Genomic DNA, 23,191 nt, shown 5'->3' with positions numbered 1-23,191 from the left:
CCATTAACACCAGAGGTCTGCTAGGCAGTTATTTGAAGCAATATACCTCAAAAATTATAAATTTGGGTTACTGCCCAAGTAACTTACAGATTTTCAAAAAGCACCTTCAAGGACTAACCTAAACCCTATCTGCCTTTTTAGAAATACAAAACACTAAACATTATATAATAAGTCTTTCATCAGAAGCTGAAGAGAAGCAAACAAGAGGAATGGCTCAAATAAAAGAGATTTAAAAACAAATCAAATGGGACCAAGAGACAAAATAGGATTGGGTGGATCAGTCATCAGCAAAACTACAGGACAACTCTCGATATTAAATTTGGCAGCAAGAGATCCTGAAAGTGGCAATCGTCAAACGACTGTAACTGTGTTTCCATTTCAATTCACATAGCGCCCATAACCCATGCCAAAAAACTGATATAATGGTCAAGAGCAGAAAAGTATATTAAATAGTATAATCAAAAAAATGCACTTTTAAAATGGGAATAAAAGTGATAAAGATTTCAGAGATTAAGTGGGAACAAATTAAAAAAGACCATTTTGAAATATATCTTCAATGTTCTATAGCTTCATTTGATAACATTCAAGGACCCACAGCTTGTGCAATGTGCAGTGCTGTTGAACCCTGATGCAGTGGGTTGTACGTGATTTATGGAAGGAGCAATTTTGATGGAATAATACAGTTAATAAGCCCACGCTTTAAGTTTTTTTTTTAAGATTACTTTTTTTTTTAAGATTACTTACAGTGTGGAAACAGGCCTTTCGGCCCAATATGTCCACACCGCCCCGCCGAAGCGCAACCCACCCATACCCCTACATGTACCCCTTACTTAACACTATGGGGCAATTTAGCATGGCCAATTCACCTGACCTGCACATCTTTGGACTGTGGGAGGAAACCGGAGCACCCGGAGGAAACCCACGCAGACACGGGGAGAACGTGCAAACTCCACACAGTCAGTCGCCTGAGGCGGGAATTGAACCCGGGTCTCTGGCGCTGTGAGGCAGCAGTGCTAACCACTGCGCCACCGTGCCGCCCACTTTTTAAACTCCTTGAAGTAGAGAAGCATGTAATGGGAAGCGAGGTAAACGCAAAGAAGAAAATAACAGTAGGAAAAGCTAATAGAGTTAGATGATGCAGTGTTAGAAGGCTCTTGCGAAGTATAAAAAAAAGCCATTTACCCTGAATATCCTGGGTTTTTTTTTCCACTGTAAAGAATTAAATAAAGTAAAAACAGCCCACAGCACACCACAGGTCAAACACACCCATCCATATATAATATGTAATTACACATGGGTGTGATGCAGTCCCAGTTGCACAATGTACACCTGAATGTTTACTTAAAATTTCAACACAATTGTGGAACATTTCAACATACAACAGCTAAGTTTTAGAAGGTTAACTTTTATAAAACCTAATGTCTCCTAATTCCAGTAAAACTCTTCTGTAAAAACTGCAACAAGTTGATTCCTAAAACGTTGCATTTGCTGTGTAAATACAAGACTAGAGACACCGTATAAACCATCGGAATTTGCAAACTAGAAATGCTAATTTCAAAGTATTATTCATTAATCCTAAACCAGACATTGGTTTATTGCTCATCTAAAAGCTCCATTTCAAGACAACACTTTCAATGCACAATTTTCTAAGCCTCTTTATGTACAGACTTGTTATTAAGCTACTTGGTGTCACTCGGCATCCATTTATTATAACTTGATTACAAAATAAAATCAAGCACTTCTCATTCACTGTCTACATCATAGATCCCACTGCTGATATGACATTCAACAACTGTTGTGCCGCTGTGAACAGTATCATAGAATGTCAAAACTACACTCAATGGTAGGTGCAGATGAGGAAATTCTTTCATATTTTAATAAAATAAGTTTGGATTAATGTGGCCCAAAATATTAATATACAATGAGTGATAGGAAGTACACAAGTTATTTACTCTCACTCCTCTCCTGGATCACATTCCAATCACAATACTTGAGACTCCAAACCTGATTGCAAGTATATTATTCCTTTGGTTTTTTATTATCCCTCGTAGAAAACCAAACTAGTCACACCCCATCTTGTAACTTGCTTCAACCCAATATCCTGCATTCATGTATTTTCTCCTTTATTAGCCCAATTGAGATGAATTTAAATTACATTATTTGAAATATCCTTCAGATAGATGTTTGGTTTCTCGTCTCAAATACATAGCTTGCACGTAATTAGTTTGCAGTATCCACAGCAGACAGGCAAAACAAAAGGAACCAGAAAAACAAGTTCAGCAAAACTGGAGAGAAAGCCATTTTGGATCTACAAGCAAAAGTCACTGATTTAAAATACTCCAACAAGACATACTGATTTTTTTTTAGTAGGATAGCAAATCAATTCCAGAAGCTTATGGCACTTAAATTTTACTCTCAAGTTCCATACTCATAAAACATTGTACTAAGGTGCAGCCACCATATTGTAGTTTATTATCGGAGACAGTTCTCGGGATGATTTGCTTCCATGTGGTTCAATGAGTCCTGAAATGACTTCAATCCAATTCACAATCTGCACGGTCTGCCTCATGCAGGTAGATGAGTGGCATCTGTGACCTCTCTCCAATGTCTTGGCTTTGCCTCTGCATGTTCTCAAACTCACTCTGAATGTTTGATATCTTGCCAAATGGAACTTCTCCATTTTGGTCAGTCACAAATCAGGGTTTCCACAAGTTGGAGGATATTTTGACCTCTTCAAGGATACTTTGAAGACATCCCCAGATGCATCCACTGTTCTCCTGGGAATTGCCTACCTCTACCAATTCCAAGTACAGCAGCTGCTTGCAAGTCTAATGTCAGGCATATGAACACAACCCCCACACTGGTGCTGGTTTTGAGTGAATGTCCAGGATTGAGTGCCTTAATGCTGAACAAGTTGGCTTCGGAGTGAACACTGTTGTTGCAACATCTTGCTTGCCTTTGCAATTGGAAGATCTTATAAAGGCACCACAGTGGCACTTCTCCTAAGCTTTGGAGGTGCATGCTGTAGGGTACCCAGGTCTCCAAAACACATGGGGCACAAGGATCTCAGTTCATTGTGTCAAAAGCAGAATGCCTGTTACATACTAAATCAGGAATGGTCCTATATTTTAGGCATTTTGAAACTGAATACAATATGTAAGGTTGCTTTGAATAAACTTAAAATTAAGTATTTAATATCAATATAGGACAGAGAATCTAAGATATTAAAGCTTGGTGAGTCCTAAATAGTAAATAGATCAATCCTTTGAAAGATAAATATGCCTGATTAGCACCAGTGTAGGCTACAAAAGGAATCATTTCAGGTGGCAAGTGTGTCAGCCTCTAGATATCTGCAGTCATTGGATACTCAACTGAACACTTGCTTGCTCTTAAAAAAAAACGAACTACATGAAAATTTGGCATGTTTATAAATTCTGAGGATGTGGGCGCCCTGATAACCTTTTGACCATTCCTGCTTACTGCAATGTGGTGGTGCAGCTCAACTCTTGTCTGTGTGAAGGTGCTGCCATTATATTGCAGTGCTCTGACACAGCTAAATGGCTTGCTCAGTTACTTCACATGGTAATTAGGAGTCAATCGCAAACATGTGACTGGAGTCACACAAAAGGTTGAATCACAAGTTCATCACATTTCTTTCCACATTAAAAATTAGCAAACTGGTTTAGTTTTACAACAATCCAACAGGTTCATTCTTATTAAGCACTGCATTCAAACTAAGACTTTTTTTTAAACGTTAATTCAAATTCTCAACTGTCATAGTGAGATTCAAACTCTCATTCCCTGCACTGTCAGTTGGAACTCACGATTCCAAGCCTAACAAAACTAATCTTCCATGGTTTATTTGCAGTGTCAACTATCAGCAATTTTTTTTTTTAACCTTACCCTTGAGGTACCAAAAGCTACAAGAATTTGAAGTGTTTCTTATCTTGAAACCTACATTACATAAATCATTATTGTTTTGTTGCATCTGTTCTTAATCATCAATGGCATTCCTTGATTATAAGGAATCATGACTATGACATTCAACCTTGCATGCTGATCCAGTGTTTGAAACTTCAGAACAAACTTACTCTGCACAAACACTTTGTTTCTTCATTACAACCATCACCACTCCTTTTGCCTTTTGTTCCAGGATATATTTGTTATGCAATGTTTCCCACCTCTAGCCCATCCCTTAATTTCCTTTTTGCTTCATCTGAACAATGCTTTTTAAAAGAAAAAAAACCTATCACATTTCTACCTCTCTCAGTTATATGGAAGAATCAGGTTGGTTTCACAACACTGAGTGGGATCTAACATTTTATTGGCTAAGTGCCAATCCTATTGAATTTGGCAATGAAATTTACCAAGAAGCCAGGCATATTTTCTCACCACATCTTACTAAGCTCGCTGCTTTAATAACTGCTGCTGCCGACTCAATGGCAAGTATTACATTCTATCGCCATTCCAGCATACGACATAACCTTCCTGGAAGAACTTGCCATTCCCTAGACACCTGCCAAAAGACCAGCATCCTTTGCGGCTGCACCATTTAAGAATGGACAGTGCACCTAGAGGACTACTGGCTTTACCCTGCTCATGACTGGTGACTGGACAGAGATGGCTGATGAGGCCATTTTGGCACTAAGGTTCTGGATGTAGATTTACTCGCTAAGCTTGGAGGTTCATTTCCAGACATTTCATCACCCTACTAGGTAACATCTTCAGTGGGCCTCAGGCGAAGCAGTGTACATGATTCCTGCTTTCTATTTATAGGTTTGGGTTTCTTTGCGTTGGTGATGTCATTTCCTGTGATACTATTTCCTGTTCTTTTTCTCAGGGGGTAGTAGATGGGGTCTAACTCGATGTGTTTGTTGACAGAGTTCCGTTTAAAATGCTATGCTTCTAGGAATTCTCATGCATGTCTCTGTTTGGCTTGTCCTAGGATGGATGTATTGTCCCAGTGGAAGTGGTGTCCTTCCTCATCCTTCTGTAAGGATACGAGAGAGAGAGAGGGTCATGGCGTTTTGTGGCTAGTTGGTGTTCATATATCCTGGTGGCTAGTTTTCTGCCTGTTTATCCAATGTAGTGTTTGTTACAGTTCTTGCACGGTATTTTGTAAATTACATTAGTTTTGCTTGTTATCTGTATAGAGTCTTTCAAGTTCATTAGCTGCTGTGTTGGTGGGTTTGTGGGCTACCGTGATGCCAAAGAGTCTGACAGTCATTTCTGAGATGTCTTTGATGTAGGGGAGAGTGGTTAGAGTTTCTGGATGTGTTTTGTCTGCTTGTTTGGGTTTGTTGCTGAGAAATCGGCAATCTGTGTTCATTGGGTACAATTCTTTTTGAATACATGGTATAGGTGATTTTCCTCTGATCTGCGTAGTTCCTCTGTGCTGCAGTGTGTTTAGGCTCGTTGAAATAATGTTCTGATGCAGCTTCATTTGTGAATGTTGGGATGATTGCTTCTGTAGTTCAATATTTGGCCCGTACGTGTTGTAAACATGTACACTGCTTCGCCTGAGGCCCATTAAATGTGTTACCTAGTAGGGTGATGAAACATCTGGAAATGAACCTCGCAGCTCAGCGAGCAAACCTACATCCAGAACCTCAACATGAGCTACAAGTCTTCTCAAAACTCGCTGGCACCAAGGTTCTCTAGCAGGGACCTGGAGGTCCTAATCAATGCTTGAAGGACAGGAGGGCCATCCTCTTTTCAGAGAATAGAGGGAGAAAGTGCTGCCACACAAGTCCATCTGTTCAGACATCACCAACCAGGTCAATGCCGTGTTCAAGGTTCAGAGTACTGAGCATTAGTGCAAAAGGAAAGTCAATTGCTTTCTCCATGCCACCAGTAGCATATTATGATCTACATAGGAACAGGAGTAGGCCAATCAGCCCTTTAATCATGGTCCATCATTCAATAAGATTATGGCTGATCTGTAGCCTAACTCCATATGCTTGCCCTGGACTCAAATCACTTGATAGAGTCATAGGGTCATAAAGGTGTACAGCACGGAAATAGACCCTTCGGTCCAACTTGTCCATGCTGACCAGATATCCCAACCCAATCTAATCCCACCTGCCAACACCTGGCCTATATTCCCTCCAAACCTTTCCTATTCATATAGCCATCTAGATGCGTTTTAAATGTTGCAATTGTACCAGCCTCCACCACTTCCTCTGGCAGCTTATTCCATATACATACCACTCTCTGGGTGAAAAAGTTGCCCCTTAGGTCTCTTTTAAATCTTTCCCCTCTCACCCTAAACCTAATGCCCTCCAGTGCTGGACTCCCCCTGGCAAAAGACTTTGCCTATTTATCCTATCTGTGCTCATGATTTCATAAACCTCTGTAAGATCTCCCCTCAGCCTCCGATGCTCCAGGGAAAACAGCCCAACCTGTTCAACCTCTCTCGAAAGCTCAAATCTTCCAACCCTGGCAACATCCTCGTCAATCTTTTCAGAACCCTTTCAAGTTTCACATCATCTTTCCAATAGGAAGGAAACCAATGTCCTGTGCAGCCAAAACATTACCTCCCAACTCCTGTACTCAATACTCTGACCAATAAAGGAAAGCATACCAAACGCCTTCTTCACTATCCTACCTACCTGCGATTCCACTTTCAAGGTGCTATGAACCTGCACTCCAAGGTCTCTTTGTTCAGAAACACTCCCTAGGAGCTTACCATTAAGTGTATAAGTCCTGTTAAGATTTGCTTTCCCAAAATGCAGCACCTCGCATTTATCTAAATTAAACTCCATCTGCCACTTCTCAACCCACTGGCCCATCTGGTCAAGATCCCATTGTAATCTGAGGTAACCTTCTTCGCTGTCCTCTACACCTCCAATTTTGGCATTCATCTGCAAACTTATTAACTATACCTCTTATGCTCACATCCAAATCATTTACATAAATGACAAAAAGTAACGGACCCAGCACTGATCTTTGATACCCTTGCTTAATACAAATCTGTCTGCCTCAGATTTAAATTTGAAAATGTGTTGCTGGAAAAGCGCAGCAGGTCAGGCAGCATCCGAGGAGAATCGACATTTCGGGCATGAGCCCTTCTTCAGGAAAGTAGAGGGAGGAAGAAAGCTTCTTCAAGGAAGGCATCTTTGCAAGAGGATTCGCAGTAGGTTAAAATCTTCGAGGAGAAAGTGAGGACTGCAGATGCTGGAGATCAGAGCTGAAAATGTGTTGCTGGAAAAGCACAGGTCAGGCAGCATCCAAGGAGCAGGAGAACCGACGTTTCGGGCATGAAGAAGGGCTTTTCCTGAAGAAGGGCTCATGCCCGAAACGTTGATTCTCCTGTTCCTTGGATGCTGCCTGACCTGCTGCACTTTTCCAGCAACACATTTTCAGCTCTGATCTCCAGCATCTGCAGTCCTCAGATTTAAATTTAACAATTAAATTAAACTGACCGTTGCTTGAGAAACAGAGTCCCAAATCTTTGCTACTCTTCATATGTAAAGTGATTTCTAACAACTCTCCTGAATAGCCTGACCCCAATTCTTAGATTATGTCCCAGTTCTAGAATCTTCACCTTGTGGAAATAGTTTATTTTGTCTACCCTGTCTTTCCCTATTAATATCCTGAAGACCTCGATTAGATCACACCTGAAATCTTCTATATTCTAGACAATAAAGGGCCAATAAACCCCTCAAGTCCAGGCTTTTGCCAGAAACGTCAGATGCTGCCTGACCTGCTGTGCTTTTCTAGCACCATACTCTTGACTCTAATCTCCAGCATCTGCTGTCCTCACTTAAGTCCAGATACCATCCTTGTACACCTGTTTTCAAATCTCCCCAGGGCCAAATATCCTTAAGGTATGGCACCCAGAGCTGCTCAGCATACTCTTAAGGGGGGTCTAACTAGGGTTTCGTATAAATGAAGCACAATGCTTGCATCTCTGTCCTCCAGTCTTTTAGAATATGATGGTCAGCATTCCAGTGGCCATGATTATTTTCTGCACCTCTGCATGACCTTTCAAAAAGCTCTGCACCTGAACCCCCGAAACTTGGACATCCAGTCTATTTAACATTGTCTCTTAGTAAAACAAAAGCCTGATATACCCTTTCTCGGTCTGAAATGGATAACCTCACAAATTATATTAAAATCCATCTGCCACAACTTTGCCCATTCACTTAATCTCTCAATAACCTGGTGTAATTTTATGCTGTTATCAACACTGACTACATTGCTGCCCAAATTTGGATATCGGAATTTTTATGCCATTATCTGAATCATTAATGAATATTGTGAATGATTAAGGTCCCAAAAGAGACTCCTGCAAGATACAACTAATCTTGTCTTGTCAATTTGAGTACTTTTCCATTATTCCTGCCTTTTTCCTGCCTCTCAACCAATTTCCTATTCATGTCAATAATTTTTCCTTAATTCCATGGGCTTCCATCCTAGCTAACAGTCTCCTGTGTGGGACTGTGATGATGCTGCTCCTTTAACAAAGTTATGCTGTCCTTGGCTTCCCCCCCCCCCCCCCCCTCCAGAGAGGTTATAACAGCAGCAATTCCAAAAAGTCTGGTTTTGATGGGTTTTAAGGCCAATTCGATTATCGCTAACAGATACTGCCTCAGGCAAAAGCCTTTCAAGTTTTAAGAAAAACACTTGTACAATGAAAGAGGAGTGGACAGTTCTTCCAGCTCAGCATTTCTCTGGTTTGATTTAGTTTTGGCAGTCTGACTATTCACTGAAAGCAGTGAGGCTGTTGATCCAAGAAACAGCTACATGGAAGAGGGTGTTCCATGCTGCCATTTCTCTCTCTCTTGTAAGACCCTGTGTTTGATTTCACCTTTGTGCCAAGGGGTGTTTATAGGGATTGTTGCAAGTATTGGGAACAGCATCATTAAGTGGGATGAACGGTTGATTTTCAGACTGGTTAAGTTATTTGATATTCTGTTCTGTGTATGTATTTAATTCATTAATCTTGTAAATAAATTCTGTTTGGTTTAAAACTAAAGTCGTTTGACCAGCTGCATCCCTCCTGGAATATTCTGCATTACACCTCCTTAAAACAACTAGCAAAGTTGGTCTGGGTTACTTTCTTGAAATGTTTTGAGGGGGTCCAGCCTGGGCTATAACAGGGACTTTATTAAAAGCCCCTGGAAATCCATATAAACAAGATCCATTGACTAAGTTTTGTCCATCAACTTTGTCACTGCTTAAAAACAAAGTGAAATTTGTCAGGCTTGACCTTCCCTTCAAGAATCCATGCTGACTCTCCACAATTAACTCAAATTTTAAAGGTTGATTATACAGGACTACTCCTACTACCTCACTCATCTCTTATCAACACGTGTGCTCTGACACCCCATTTGTTAGATGCAAATTCATTCCTCGCTTGATCCCCTTACCCAAATCCTCACACACTAATCTTGCAACCTCTCAGCAGCCTTGCTTACTTCCTTAGAACGTCACAACATCTTTCACCCACATGAACAATCACTAATTGCTGTCCCATCCTCATTAGTCCAACCCATTCACCCCATTTAAGTTACTACAGGAAAGTTGGAAGGGATCTGGATATCAGAGTCCAACCCAACCACCCTGTAGCTCAACATTTCAATTCCCCCTCCCACTCCACCAAGGATATGCAGGTCTTTGGACTCCTCCATCGTCAGACCACAGCGAAACGATGGTTGGAGGAAGAACGCCTCATCTTCCGGCTAGGAACCCTCCAACCACAAGGGATGAACTCGGATTTCACCAGTTTCCTCATTTCCCCTCCCCCCAGCCTGTCTCAGTCAAATCCATCAAATTCAGCACCGCCTTCCTAACCTGCAATCTTCTTCCCGACCTCTCCGCCCCCACCCCAGTCTGACCTATCACCCTCACCTTGACCTCTTTTCACCTATCACATTTCCGACGCCCCTCCCCCAAGTCCCTCCTCCCTATCTTTTATCTTAGCCTGCTGGACCAACTTTCCTCATTCCTGAAGAAGGGCTAATGCCCGAAACGTCGATTCTCCTGTTCCCTAGATGCTGCCTGACCTGCTTCGCTTTTCCAGCAACACATTTCCATATCAGAGTCCTTACTCCCTCAAGGAGAGGCTATTCTCCCTGGCTAAAGGCAACTAGGACAATCCTGACTGGATTCAGAGATATCCAGAAACCAGCAACAATTATGTATCACTTCTAATAGCACTGAAGTGCTGATATTTGCTGGCTGATTGGTGTGCAGCACTGGGCACTACCTTTCACCATTGGCTGCAATACCTTCTGCTTTACAGCTGTAGTAAGTGTCCTGCCACATCATTTGAGCAAAGCAAGGATGTTGCGGTGAGATGACCTTGATGTTGAAATGACCCTGTCCCCAATTCTGCCACACATCTCAAGATCCACCTTGTTTTTCTCTCCACAGATGCTGCCAGACCTGAACTTTTCCAAAAATTTCTGTTTTGTTCGATTTCCAGCATCCATAGTTCTTTTGGTTTGTATTCTATATTGCAATCACTAGATTTACTCTGCTAATCACATAGGCCAGATGTTTATAGTTTATGCAGTGTCAGAATAACATTCATTACTTACAGTAAAAGGCTAGTTATCAGCGAGTTTACATTTTATGTACCCAACCTACTACATTTCAGAGACAAATCTCCATACCATTACAAACACCAACACAGTGACAAAATATTCAATGTGCAGAAACACGTGATACTATTCACAAGTTGATAACTGATTAACTCAAGCTATTAACTAGTAAAAAAAATATAAAATTAAGGATTTGAATGATTACCGGATCCTGCGCACAAAAAGCAGTTTTGGTTGATCAGTTTCAATTACGGTAGCAGGATGAGAATCTGACTAATTTTTAAACAAAAATAATTTGCTGCTGAATGAAAAGATCCAGTTTAGAATGTCCACAGCATTCCTATACATCCAGTACAACTGAAGAATAAAATTTAAACACATGCTCCAAATTCTAGAAGGCAGAAAATTGGAGGGGGGGGATGCAGTAGAGACAAGAGAAAGAGAAAGAGAAGGGGGCATGGAAGAAGGGCGAGTTCACAGTAGGGAAGGAGTAGAAAAAAAAAGGAGATAGTGAAGTAACAGGATTCTTATATATTTATATCACAAGCATTATAACGTAAGGTGTTGCATTCTGATTTATTTAACTGCTTTTTCCTAGGATGATAAAAGTACACCTGTCCCTCCATTGTTAGAGTATTGGTCATTGATACTAAAAATAGTTAATTCAACAGAAAAAAGTTGTAAGCTACTGGTCTAGTATTACTCCCGGAGCTTTTAAAATAGAGCAAAATGCCATATTTCAATCATTAGGTGTAAAACAGGAAAGCACTCAGCCTGTACTTTGTTCCTCTGGTAACCTTTTAAATTACAAGTTATCTGACAATCAAGGGAATTAATCAAATTCCCTACATTCAAACAGGCCCTTCGGCCCAACGGGTCCACATCAACCCTCCAGTAACACACCCAGTCTCATTCCCCTACCCTATTATCCTACATTTATCCAACTAACGCACCTAACCCTCAACACTATTGGCAACTTAGTATGGCCAATTCACCTAACCTGCACATCTTTGGATTGTGGGAAGAAATCAGAGAACGTGCAAACTCCACACAGACAGTCAAGTTTATATTCAAGTTTGTTTTCATTCTACACTGTAGGCAAGCAAGTATTAAAGGATTTTCTACATATCCCCACTCAGTGGAATGCTCCCTTCAAAATTTTTCATAATACAAAGGCATTACCAGGTATGGCAAGCAACCCACATGACCCTGCATTCTAAAAACACAAGCCCGAGGCACTGAGATTTGAATCTGCTCTACTCTTCTGCTAGCAACTGCAAGTAGTCCAGTGAGTTTAAGTTGAAGATCTTGCAGTTATTGTTTCCTCTTAGGACAATTTACCTCAGATTGAATTAAAATCTTCAAAAGTTTCTATTGGCTCACTTCACCCAAAAGTATTCCTACTTTAATTATAGATTTTTTTTTGTCATGTGGTATAAAGTCAAGTACATGAGGAACAGTGGCAAACATAACACACTTGTGACCAGTGTGTCACAAGATCATCATCTTGTGTATAGCACACTGCTTCCCAATGAATATCCTAGAGTTTTTAAAATGTTGAAACACTGACTCCTTCTTACCTTAAGTCCTGTTTTCTCATCATCACTACCATTATTGGTAGAAGGCGTGTCATCACCATGGCGGGAAACCAGGACAAAATCCTCACTGTTTAGAGTGGATACCGAGTCTGAAGAAACACTAACTTTTCCAACTGAAGCCTTGTCATCCATAGCTGCTAAAGCAAAGGCAGCTCATGAATGACGTATAAAACTTAAAAGTACCTGGAAAATAAAATCAAAAACTGATTTAAGAGTATATTATTAATTAAACTACTAGCCTAAATCCTTATTTTTATTTACTATACATGACTAAACAATGGAAACAAATCACCAGAAGTTTCATTTGGTGTAAACCAGCAACCAATATTTTGAAATACCAAATAGATCATTGTGCATTATACCTTGTAATATCTTGGCAACTCAGCCAATAGCCAGTACATGCAACTCAATGTGGATAATTGTAAAATTATTACCAAAGGAATAATTAAAATATGCATTAAGCCGAACTATGGTATAAAACGTTGAACAACTTTACGATGAAAAGCAACATTACAGCTTCGCTACATATTCAAAGAAATTTAGTTGCTATTTTAAAAACAATGGTAGTGCAGTTATGGCTGAAGTAGGGTAAATAATGCAAGATTCAGTGGGAAGAGTACAAATCTAGAGAAGTTGAGCTATTGCTCCACGTTAATCAGACATTGGAAGCATGAGACATACTTTTCATCATTGTAGGGACAGATACTTCTTCAGGTAGCACAGATTTGAATGACAGGTACTCTAGATTTTAAAATGCTAAAAATTAAAGCTAAGGCAAAAGTTAACTATATGAAGCTCAACTTCTGCTGAAAATTAAATCTTCAAATTATGTAATCAGGGTTTTCAAGATTAAGAAATTGTCAAAATTGACCACGCTAAAAGTCCAACTTAAGACAATATGATAAAAGGGCTCAAACACCAGGAGGCAAATTCTAAAATTAGTAAATCACAACGTACATGTATTCAGCTCAATGTTTTTAGCGAATGACAACAAAGGAAGAGTCAGGGAAAGCCCTTAAAGTAGGCAGTATAAATGACTGCCACAGAAACCAAAATGAGGGGTGTGTATAGTTAATGGCCTTCTCATCAACAGCAACTTTCTCATATGCCTACAATACTTTTTTAGAAAAAAATGCACTTGCCTACACAATTAGTGCAAATTCATGGAAAACTTCATTTCTGAAATTTTTGTGGTCTTTACAAGTTGTCAAGGGTTATCACACATGTTCTAAACAGGATTTTACACTCCAGTGCTGTCATTAACAGTCTGACTGACTGTTTGTACAATGCTGCTAAATATGGATTATGGATGGTAATAGCCTTGAACATTTTTAACAATTTCAAATTATTACTTTGTGAGTATACATATTCACAACTTCTATGCTCTGACAATGTATGTGCAGATTTATATCTCCAAGCCTCCCATTATACGGTTAAGTTTCTGAACTAATGTCACGGTTAATTTCAAAAAGTTCTAAAATACTTATCTGCCCAAAACAACTGCAGACTGCACAAGTAACCTCATTACACTATAAAACATTAAGCATTGTGCCATTTTTTTGGAACTGAAATTTTCAGCAACTAACAGCCCAAGGCTCTAATACAAAATTATCACGATGCTTTGCATTTGTTTTCTGTGTTTAGTTATAAACAGTTTGGAAAGTTTGCATACAAGGATTAAAATGTATTTCAAGATTCAACAATTCAGAGTCTCAACAATCAAATTATTTAAATAAAAGTATAAAATAGTTGGTTTATTAATGCTCTTAATGCTGTTCATGACATCCCTCAATGCTTCATAGCCAATATATTACTTGTGAAGAATGGTCACTAATATTATACATGGAACTAGAACAAAGTTGAAACTTTATTGCTGGAACAGCACAGCAGGTCAGGCAGCATCCAGGGAACAGGAGATTCGACGTTTCGGGCACAGGCCCTTCTTCAGGAAGGAGCAGAGAGTGTTCAGCAGGAGAAGATAAAAGGTAGGGAGGAGGGACTTGGAGGAGGGGCGTTGGAAATGTGATAGGTGGAAAGAGGTCAAGGTGAGGGTGATAGGTCGGAGGCGGAGAGGTCAAGAAGAAGACTGCAGGTCAGGAAGGCGGTGCCAGGCGGGAGGGATTCGGCTGAGACAAGGTGGGGGGAGGGGGGATGAAGAAACTGGTGAAGTCCAAGTTCATCCCCTGCGGTTGGAGGGTTCCCAGTCGGAAGATAAGACGCTCCTCCTCCGACCGTCGGGTTGTTGTGGTTTGGCGGTGGATGAGTCCAATGACCTGCATATCCTCGGTGGAGTGGGAGGGGGAGTTGAAATGCTGTGCTACAGGGTGGTTGGGTTGGTACGTCCGGGTGGCCCAGAGGTGCTCCCTGAATCGCTCCGCAAGTAGGCGGCCTGTCTCCCCAATATAGAGGAGGCCACACCGGCTGCAGCGGATGCAGTAGATAATGTGGGTGGAGCCACAGATTCACCTGTGCAGCTGGTGTGGCCTCCTCTATATTGGGGAGACAGGCCGCCTACTTGCGGAGCGATTCAGAGAGCACCTCTGGGCCACCCGGACGAACCAACCCAACCACCCTGTAACACAGCATTTCAACTCCCCCTCCCACTCCACCGAGGATATGCAGGTCATTGGACTCATCCACCGCCAAACCACAACAACCCGACGGTCGGAGGAGGAGCGTCTTATCTTCCGACTGGGAACACTCCAACCACAGGGGATGAACTTGGACCTCACCAGTTCCTTCACCCCCCCTCCCCCCCAGGGGGCAGGATGGGAGGAGGTGTAGTCTAGGTAGCTGTGGGAGTCGGTTGGTTTGTAGTAGATGTCCGTGTTGATTCGGTCGCCTGAGATAGAAACAGAAAGGTCTAGGAAGGGGAGGGAGGAGTCCGAGACTGTCCAGGTGAATTTGAGGTCGGGGTGGAAGGTGTTAGTGTAGTGGATGAACTGTTCAACCTCCTCGTGGGAGCACGAGGTAGCGCCGATACAGTCATCAATGTAGCGAAGGAAAAGATGGGGGGTGGGGCCAGTGTAGTTGCGGAAGATGGATTGTTCCACATACCCTACGAAGAGGCAGGCATAGCTGGGGCCCATGCGGGTGGAACTAGAACTAGAACAGAACTAGAACAGTCAATCTGAATCTCAACGTCACACTCAGTACTGCACTAAAATGCTTTGTAAAGCTGATCTTTCCAAATATAAATGATAAGTTTGTTAGCAGACTGTGATTCGTTGAGAAGCAATACTATAGCTGAACACTTATTGGTAAGTGCACTAGACTAATAATCCCAAGTTCCAGGATAACTCTCTGGGGGAACAAGGATTCAAACTGCACCATGGCACATGAAGTTTGAACTACATAAATAATCTGGAATTAAAAGTTAGCCTCTGAAAAACTGATTGTCATAAAAATCTGTTATCCTTTCCTGGTCTTATCTACATGTGACTCCAGACACACAGTAATGTAGTTGACTCTTAAAAGCTCCCTGAAATAGCCTAGCAAGACAGTCAAAAACATAATAGGGATGGGCAACAAATGCTGCTCCAGGAAATGACATCCACATCCCATGAATGGAAATAAAAACATTAGCACTTTATTCATCAACGCAAGAGCCATATACTTTATAGTTTACCTCTATAAAAACAAATTATGGAATCAGATGCAGTATTCGCAACCAGTTACATCTTTAACCACTGCCACAAACTGTGTGTGTCATTCATAGGTTTCATCCCTATCTAGCCACTGACACAGGGTGGTCATCTAGGAGAGAAAACTAAGAATATAAGGAGCAACTATTGTGTTTGAAATACCCAGGTAATTCAATCACTTTTTCTGTTCAGTTCCCTAATTTTAATCTGGTTTCAGTTTTCCTACTAAGCAGATAACAACAGTATTTATGAGCACCTTTTTTAACCAGGTTGTTCAAAATCCCAGTCCTACAATTATCCTAGCTGAGCCCCTGACTTAGATGCTCTCACAACTGCCCGCCTTCATAAATTTGCCTGTCCCAAAACTCTTCATCCATGTCATAATCAAGAGATTTAAAAGAAGCATTTAAAATCATAAGGGAACTGGACAGTATTGATTGGAATAAACTGTTTCTATTGATGGAGAAATCAAGGACAAGAGGATGCATACTTAAGGTCAATAGAAACAATGACAATGAGGGAAAGCTCTCTCATGTAATAAGTGATGAGGATCTGGAACACATAACCAGCAGATTTAATTGAAAGAGGGAACTGGGTTATCAGAGAACGGAGAGTATGGAGGGGTGCAAGGATAGTGCAGAGTATAGGCACTGAATAAATTGCTGCTTTCATGAGTCAGCACAGACAATGGATACCTACCCTCCATACTCAACCTTATCTTAACCAAATCCCGACCGCATCCTGGCATGCAGATTCTACTTTATCACTTCCTTCGCATTGGCCTATAATGCCCTGTCACCTAAAACCTCTCATTTACAACACTTTTTCCAATATTTCTGTAACCTCTTCCAGATCCACATCCTACCACCAAATACTGTTCTCCTCTACATGTTGTTAACAATTCCTCCTCCACACTTTTCCCTGACCCTTGACGACTAGGCAGCCATCAAGATAGTTGACATTCTCCTCTACTTCCCCAACTCCACCACATTTAAATGACTTGTAACCCATCTCTTTGGTCAAACTTTTCAGCAACATCCCTAGTATTTCCTTCATTGAAGGAAAATACAGATAGTCATTCATAAGTGCCTTGGACACTTTTCTAAGTTAAAAAAGGTGCTCATAAATACTGTTGTTATCTGCTTAGTAGGAAAACTGAAACCAGATTAAAATTAGGGAACTGAACAGAAAAAGTGATTGAATTACCTGGGTATTTCAAACACAATAATTGCTCCTTATATTCTTAGTTTTCTCTCCTAGATGACCAGAGCTAGTATGTCACTAAACAGAAACCTTATTCAAATTTCCTAGAGAGCAAATTTCAGCAAACTATTTGACACTGCAGTGAGACTAGAGGTGAAATCAGGAGACACTCAAGTCTTTCAAAGCAATCACAAACCCAAACTCCATTCCTTTTGTCCTCTCAATAGAATAGAATACTGAAGAGCCAATTTGTAATTCTACCACTTAGTATTCAGCCAAGACGAACTCAACACAGACAAGTGACTTGTTCAGAAACCTGCCTCTCTGTATTTAAAGAAAGGCCCTCTTAAGAACAATTTCTAAAGTAACTTGTGAAAATCTTCACGTTTGAAAATACTGTGTGCTATAAGAAACTATCTTCCATCATCAAATGAGGGACCAAGACTGAAAACATTATCTGCTTCTCCTCACAAAAGGTGCTGCCTAACCTGATCATTCCTGCCTTGTGCTTCAATTTTATAATCAAACGTTTTTGGAATAAATTCTACTTACACATTTAAATACCCTGAACTAAAATGAAAAAAAATGATTGCAATAGTGATTTTTAAACGATCACCAAGGATTGTGAATGTCTTTCAACTTGTCATATGCCGTGATAGCTTTATTTTCAAATTACACACTCCATGCAACATATGACCCTGAAGTTCTAAAGAAACAGCTTCTATCAAGACTTGTATATCTTGTTGCACCAAGTTTGGTTTTGAAGTTAGAATAATTTGTTCTCAAACATTGCTCGCTTGTTGGTGGAAAAATTCTAAAATCAATAACTATGTGCTTTACAGAAGCATTTTTGTGAATTTAATTACCACCAAATAGTACTAGTGATAATGGAATCCACAGATTACAGTGGTGTCCAGCTACAAAGTTTAAAAACAAAATTGATTATTTTGATTATTTTATTTCAATTAATGACTAACTAACAATCACCATAACAACATGAGGACACAAGAAAACGTTAAGCACAAAAATGAGTAACTCAGGCCTTTTAAGTCCAATTTCCTTCTGCAAAATGCTTCAAAATTAGGGTATTCAATCCTTTGTCAGTTCTAAACGCTTGTGTTCCACAGTCAAGACTAAGCCGGAGGGGACAAAATATCTAACACTGACGGCACCAACATTTATTGCCCATTTACCAAGGTGTCACCTAGAGGGTAATGATGAATCACCTTCTCAAATGGTTTGCAATTAGTTTGGTGCAGATAGAAACATTGTGAGGTTCAAAGTTTCAGGATTTGGGAAAAGTGCCAATGAAGATCAGTCATACAAGACAGATGAAGTTGCAGGTGGGAGTTGAAAACGTTTAGAATGCCCTGCCAAATCAGTCTTTGAGATTTACTGCAGTGAGCCTTATAAATGGTACACAATGCAGCCATGTTGCATTAGTAGTAAAAGGAATGAATATTTTAATCTGGTGGATGAATGGTCAATCCAGCAAATGCCACGATGGCGTTATGACACGCTCTGCTAAGTTAAACCAGATATACAGAAAAGCTCACCTTGCCTCATAATCTGTTAAATTATGAGTGACAACGAACTATACAAATCCCACTATTCAAAGAAAAAATTAACAATTTTTTTTTAACTCCAAGTGAAAAGAACATTAAGTATCTATCTACACCGTAAACCTCCTTTGTCTGATCAATGTATCTACTTCCCACTCTACAATACTATACGGATTCGATAAAACCCCATAATTAAGTTTAACAAAGAAAATTCTCATTTCAAAACCGGTCTGGGTTAATTTTCCTCTATTTTCCTGTCTGCTTTTCTTTGGTCTTCTCCTTTACACATTTCATATGAACAGATACCTTTCAGAGAGCGATTCTGCAGGCGTAGTCTATTGGTGCTCTGTGCCACTCTGTCTAACTGTTCAAAACACCCAATTTTTAGGTATAGATTGAATTTAATTGGATTTTAGTATCTTGGGGCATAATTTAAACTAATTGGCTGAATTCAAATTTGTTGTGTACCATGACAACTCATCTCCATCTATTTGTTTCACAGCCAAATGTTATATTAAGTTGTTCAGCACACACTGCGCTTGCATTCATACCTTGCAAGCTTTCACTCTCTCAAAGGTACAGTACGCACCTACACCTTCATTACACCTCCTCTATTAAGAAAAAAAATGAACCATCATAATGAAAAGATGGCTTTTTTTTCCCTCTATTACTTAACCACGTTACCATGACATACATATGACTAATTATAACTTCTTCCCACATATAACACTGAATGGATACCAATCTCGCCTATATTTTATCAGTTAAATAAGCAATAACGCATCTGCTATTAAATTCTTACAACCTGAAACATGTACAATCTGTAAATTAAAAGTCTGTAACATAAGACTCCATCAAAATAGTCTCATACATTTTTGGAACGCTTTAAAGACAAGAGTAAGAGGATTGTGATCCATTTACACAACTGCCTCCAACACATTTTAATGTTTATGTCACGAACAATGTTGTACGCCCAATACCAAACTCAATAGTTCTTTTTCAATTATAGAATATTTTCTCTGGTAGATGTTGAGTTTGTTTGGAAAGTAACCAACTGGTAGTTCAATTCCATCATCAAATTCCTGTAGCAGTACAGTTCCAACTCCTAGGTCACGAGCATCGATGGCAATTTTGAAGGGTTTCAAAATGTTTGATGTTGCTAAAAGTGGTGCAGTGGTTAACATTTATCTTAAAATTGTCAAATGCCTCCTGGCACTGTTCTGTCCAGCAACTTTTTGTGTTCTTCAGCAAATCTGTTAACAGTGCCACTATGCTGCTGACGTTTGGAACAGACTTCCAATAGAATCCGTTTAGTCCCAAAAATCAAAGCACCTCTTTCTCAGAGATTGGTCGTGGAAAGTTCGCGATAGCCTTCGTTTTTTGCGTTCCTTGAGGTCAACCTTCCATGACCGATGCCATATCCCAAGAACATCACCTCTGCTTTTACAAATTCAGTTTTATGTTTATTACCAGTTTTGCTTCTCATTGTCATTCAAAGAATTCTGCCAACTGTACTAGATGATCTTCCCAGGACTCACTAAAGATCACTACGGCATTCAAATAGACTGCACAGTTTGTTAACTCAGCCACATCTCTGTTCATGAGTCTTTGGAATGTGGCGGGTGCGTTCTTCATTCCAAAGGGCATCACTTTGAATTGATATAGCCCACTTGGGGTTACAAACACAAATTTCTTTTGCCTTATCTGATAAAGGTACCTGCCAATAACCACGTATTAAATCCAACTTTGTGACATAACTGGCTTATCCAACTTTCTCGATACAATCCTCCAATCTCGGTACTGGGCAGGCATCAAATTTGATAACAGTGCTGACCTACCGATAATCCACGCAAAATTGTTGAGTCCAGTCTGGTTTGGGAACTAAAACAATCTGAACTCCACTCGCTCTGACTCTGTTCAATGATGTCTTCGTTGAGCATGGCCTCCAATTCCTTCTGGACCTGTCAGGTTTTGAAGGGATTACGCCAATAGGGGCGTTGTTTTAATCAGAACAGCATTCCCCAAGTCTGCCTCATGCACAATAAGATTTGTTCTCCCTATCTTATTCCTACATATATCCTCATACTGCTGTCACAAACCTTGCAATTGCGTTCTTTGCTCCCGAGATATAGTTTATTAACCTATCCCACTCCTCAAGGACTTCCTCATTGCTTAACATATTTTGAGGCACATCAAATTCTACAAAGTTGGATTTCAGACTGTAAGACATAGGAGTGGACGTAAGGCCATCTGGCCCATCGAGCACATTCCACCATTTAATCATGGCTGATGGGCATTTCAATGCCACTTATCCACACTCTCCCCGTAGTCCTTAATTCCTTGAGAGATCAAGAATTTATCAATCTCTGCCTTGAAGACATTTAACACCCCGGCCTCCACTGTGCTCAGTGGCAATGAATTCCACAGGCCCACCACTCTATGGCTGAAGAAATGTCTCCTCATTTCAGTTCGAAATTGACCCTCTTTAATTCTAAGCCTGTGCCCACGAGTCCTTGTACGCCGCCTAATGGAAACAACTTCCCAGTGCCCACCCTCTCTAAGCCATGCATTATCTTGTAAGTTTAAATTAGATCTCCCCTCAACCTTCTAAATTCTAATGAATACAATTCCAGGATCTTCAGCCATTCATCGTAGGGCAGCACGGTGGCTCAATGGTTAGCATTGCTGCCTCACAGCACCAGGGTCCCAGGTTCGATTCCAGCCTCGGGTGACTGTCTATGTGGAGTTTGCACATTCTCTCGGTGTCTGCGTGGGTTTCCTCCGGGTGCTCCGGCTTCCTCCCACAGTCCAAAACATGGGCAGGTCAGGTAGTTTGGCCATGCTAAATTCCCCATAGTGTTAGGTGCGTTAGAGGGAAATGGGTCGGTGTACACTTGTTGGGCCGAAGGGCCTGTTTCCACACTGTAGATTAATCTAATCTAATCGAATGTTAGGATTTGATTCCTCACTCGATGGGGCAGTAACTAACACCTGTTTCTCCAGTGCTTTCTATGATAATAAGGTTTCAATATATTCACATGACATAGGAAAAAACTGTTTTTTCCTATCTGACATTTTTACCAGATAGCTCACCTGACAACTTTTCCTCAATTTGATCAGGACCACTAAACATGGCTTTGAAGGGATCACTGGAAACAATACTAAATACTAATATGTCGTCCTCATGGGAAATTGTCTGAGTCTCAGTTTTTATCTGCCAGCTGCTTCATTCTATATTGTGTCCCCTTTAGGTGCTGTTTAGCTAACTCACCTACTTGATTTAATCGCTCCCTCACCTCTGATACACAATCCAAGTGTGAGATCTCTGACTTTGGTCCTATCAATTTCTCTTTAAATTTCAAAGTGCCTCTCACTTCATGTCTGAATAATAACTCAAAGGGAGTAAATTGAGTAGATCCGCTTGGGGAATCTCTAATGGCAAAAAATACGAATGGGATACCTTTCGTATCCTAACAATATGCTCTCAACATAGCTTTCAGGGTCTGATGCCACATTTCTAAAGCTCCCTAGGATTCAGGATGATCTGCACTTCATTCAAAAGTGCTGTATACCTAAACTATCCATGACTTCCTTCAACAGCCTAGCAGTAAAATCAGAACCTTGGTCCAACTGAATCTCACTGGGTAGCCCATACTGCATGAAAAAAGCTACTAACTCCCCTGCGACTCTTAATGCTCCGTAATGGAATTGCCTCCAGAAATCTGATAAACACGTCCATTATGGTTGCAAGTACTGGTTCCCACTTTTAGTTCTTGGAGGGGACGTACACATCAGTTATAACTCTCATGAAAGGTTTTTCAAATGAGAATTGGCAACAAAGGTGCTGGCTTTATTACCACCCTTGGCTAACTGACCATTTGGCATGTATGACACATATGGCAAAAGTTAACCACATCCTTGTGCATTCCAGGCCAAGAGAAATGTTTTTGTACCTTGGCCTCAGTCTTCCATACACCTAGGTGACCTCCTATAGGAAGTTCATGTGCAACTGTGGTGAAAGGGTTAAAATTGTGTCCCAATACATGTGTGAATCTAACCGAAAATGGAAGGTGTCGCTTAGTCCCGTGTGAATCTTATTACACACCTTCCCGTGTGAATCTTCTTATCTGTATGTGACCAGAATGGAATGTGTTTTTCAGCCTTGCTCTGCTGTTCACATGAATGTTTAGATCTCGAAAAGAGTATATCAGCTGGAAAAGTCTCCAGTTCGGTAGAGTCTGCTCCGGGGTTGCGTTTAACCGCCGAGCGTGGGTTGTTGGCAACCGCTCTACGAGAACTGACGGCTCCCAGTTCCGGTAACACGTAGAGTGAGTATAAACCAGACCCGTTGTAAGTACGAGACCTGGTTGTGGCGACGCTGCGGGGAATAAAACACTTATATTCTAACAGACTCGCCTCTTGGCTGTTTGTTCGGTGTCAGACTACTTTCCTGCGAGCCTGGTCCTTGACCTTAAGAATTTTTTAAAACAACCATGTACAGGCAAGCGGTTATATTTAAGAATGGCATCATGGTTGGCACAGACATGGTGAGCCAAACAGCTTGTTCCCATGCTGTTCTATGTTCTATGGGCCTTGCAGAACATCTTGCGCAATTCAAATCCACATCTCGCCAA

At 40.7% G+C, this 23,191-nt stretch overlaps 1 protein-coding gene across 1 annotated transcript in view; it reads right to left on the bottom strand.

The window, feature by feature from the left end:
- LOC122564824 (rab GTPase-activating protein 1) overlaps positions 1-23,191 on the bottom strand; it is a 194,546-nt gene that overhangs the window by 134,180 nt on the left and 37,175 nt on the right. The window contains exon 2 of the mRNA XM_043720124.1: positions 12,131-12,331. Within this exon, the coding sequence (XP_043576059.1) occupies positions 12,131-12,280 (150 nt within the window). The 5' untranslated portion in view covers positions 12,281-12,331. The remainder of the gene's footprint in view (positions 1-12,130; positions 12,332-23,191) is intronic.

The sequence above is a fragment of the Chiloscyllium plagiosum genome, chromosome 30 (assembly GCF_004010195.1).
Source record: "Chiloscyllium plagiosum isolate BGI_BamShark_2017 chromosome 30, ASM401019v2, whole genome shotgun sequence".
Classification (NCBI taxonomy): domain Eukaryota; kingdom Metazoa; phylum Chordata; class Chondrichthyes; order Orectolobiformes; family Hemiscylliidae; genus Chiloscyllium; species Chiloscyllium plagiosum.
Note: the sequence above shows the minus strand (reverse complement) of the source record. Positions and strands in the feature narration are given on the sequence as shown.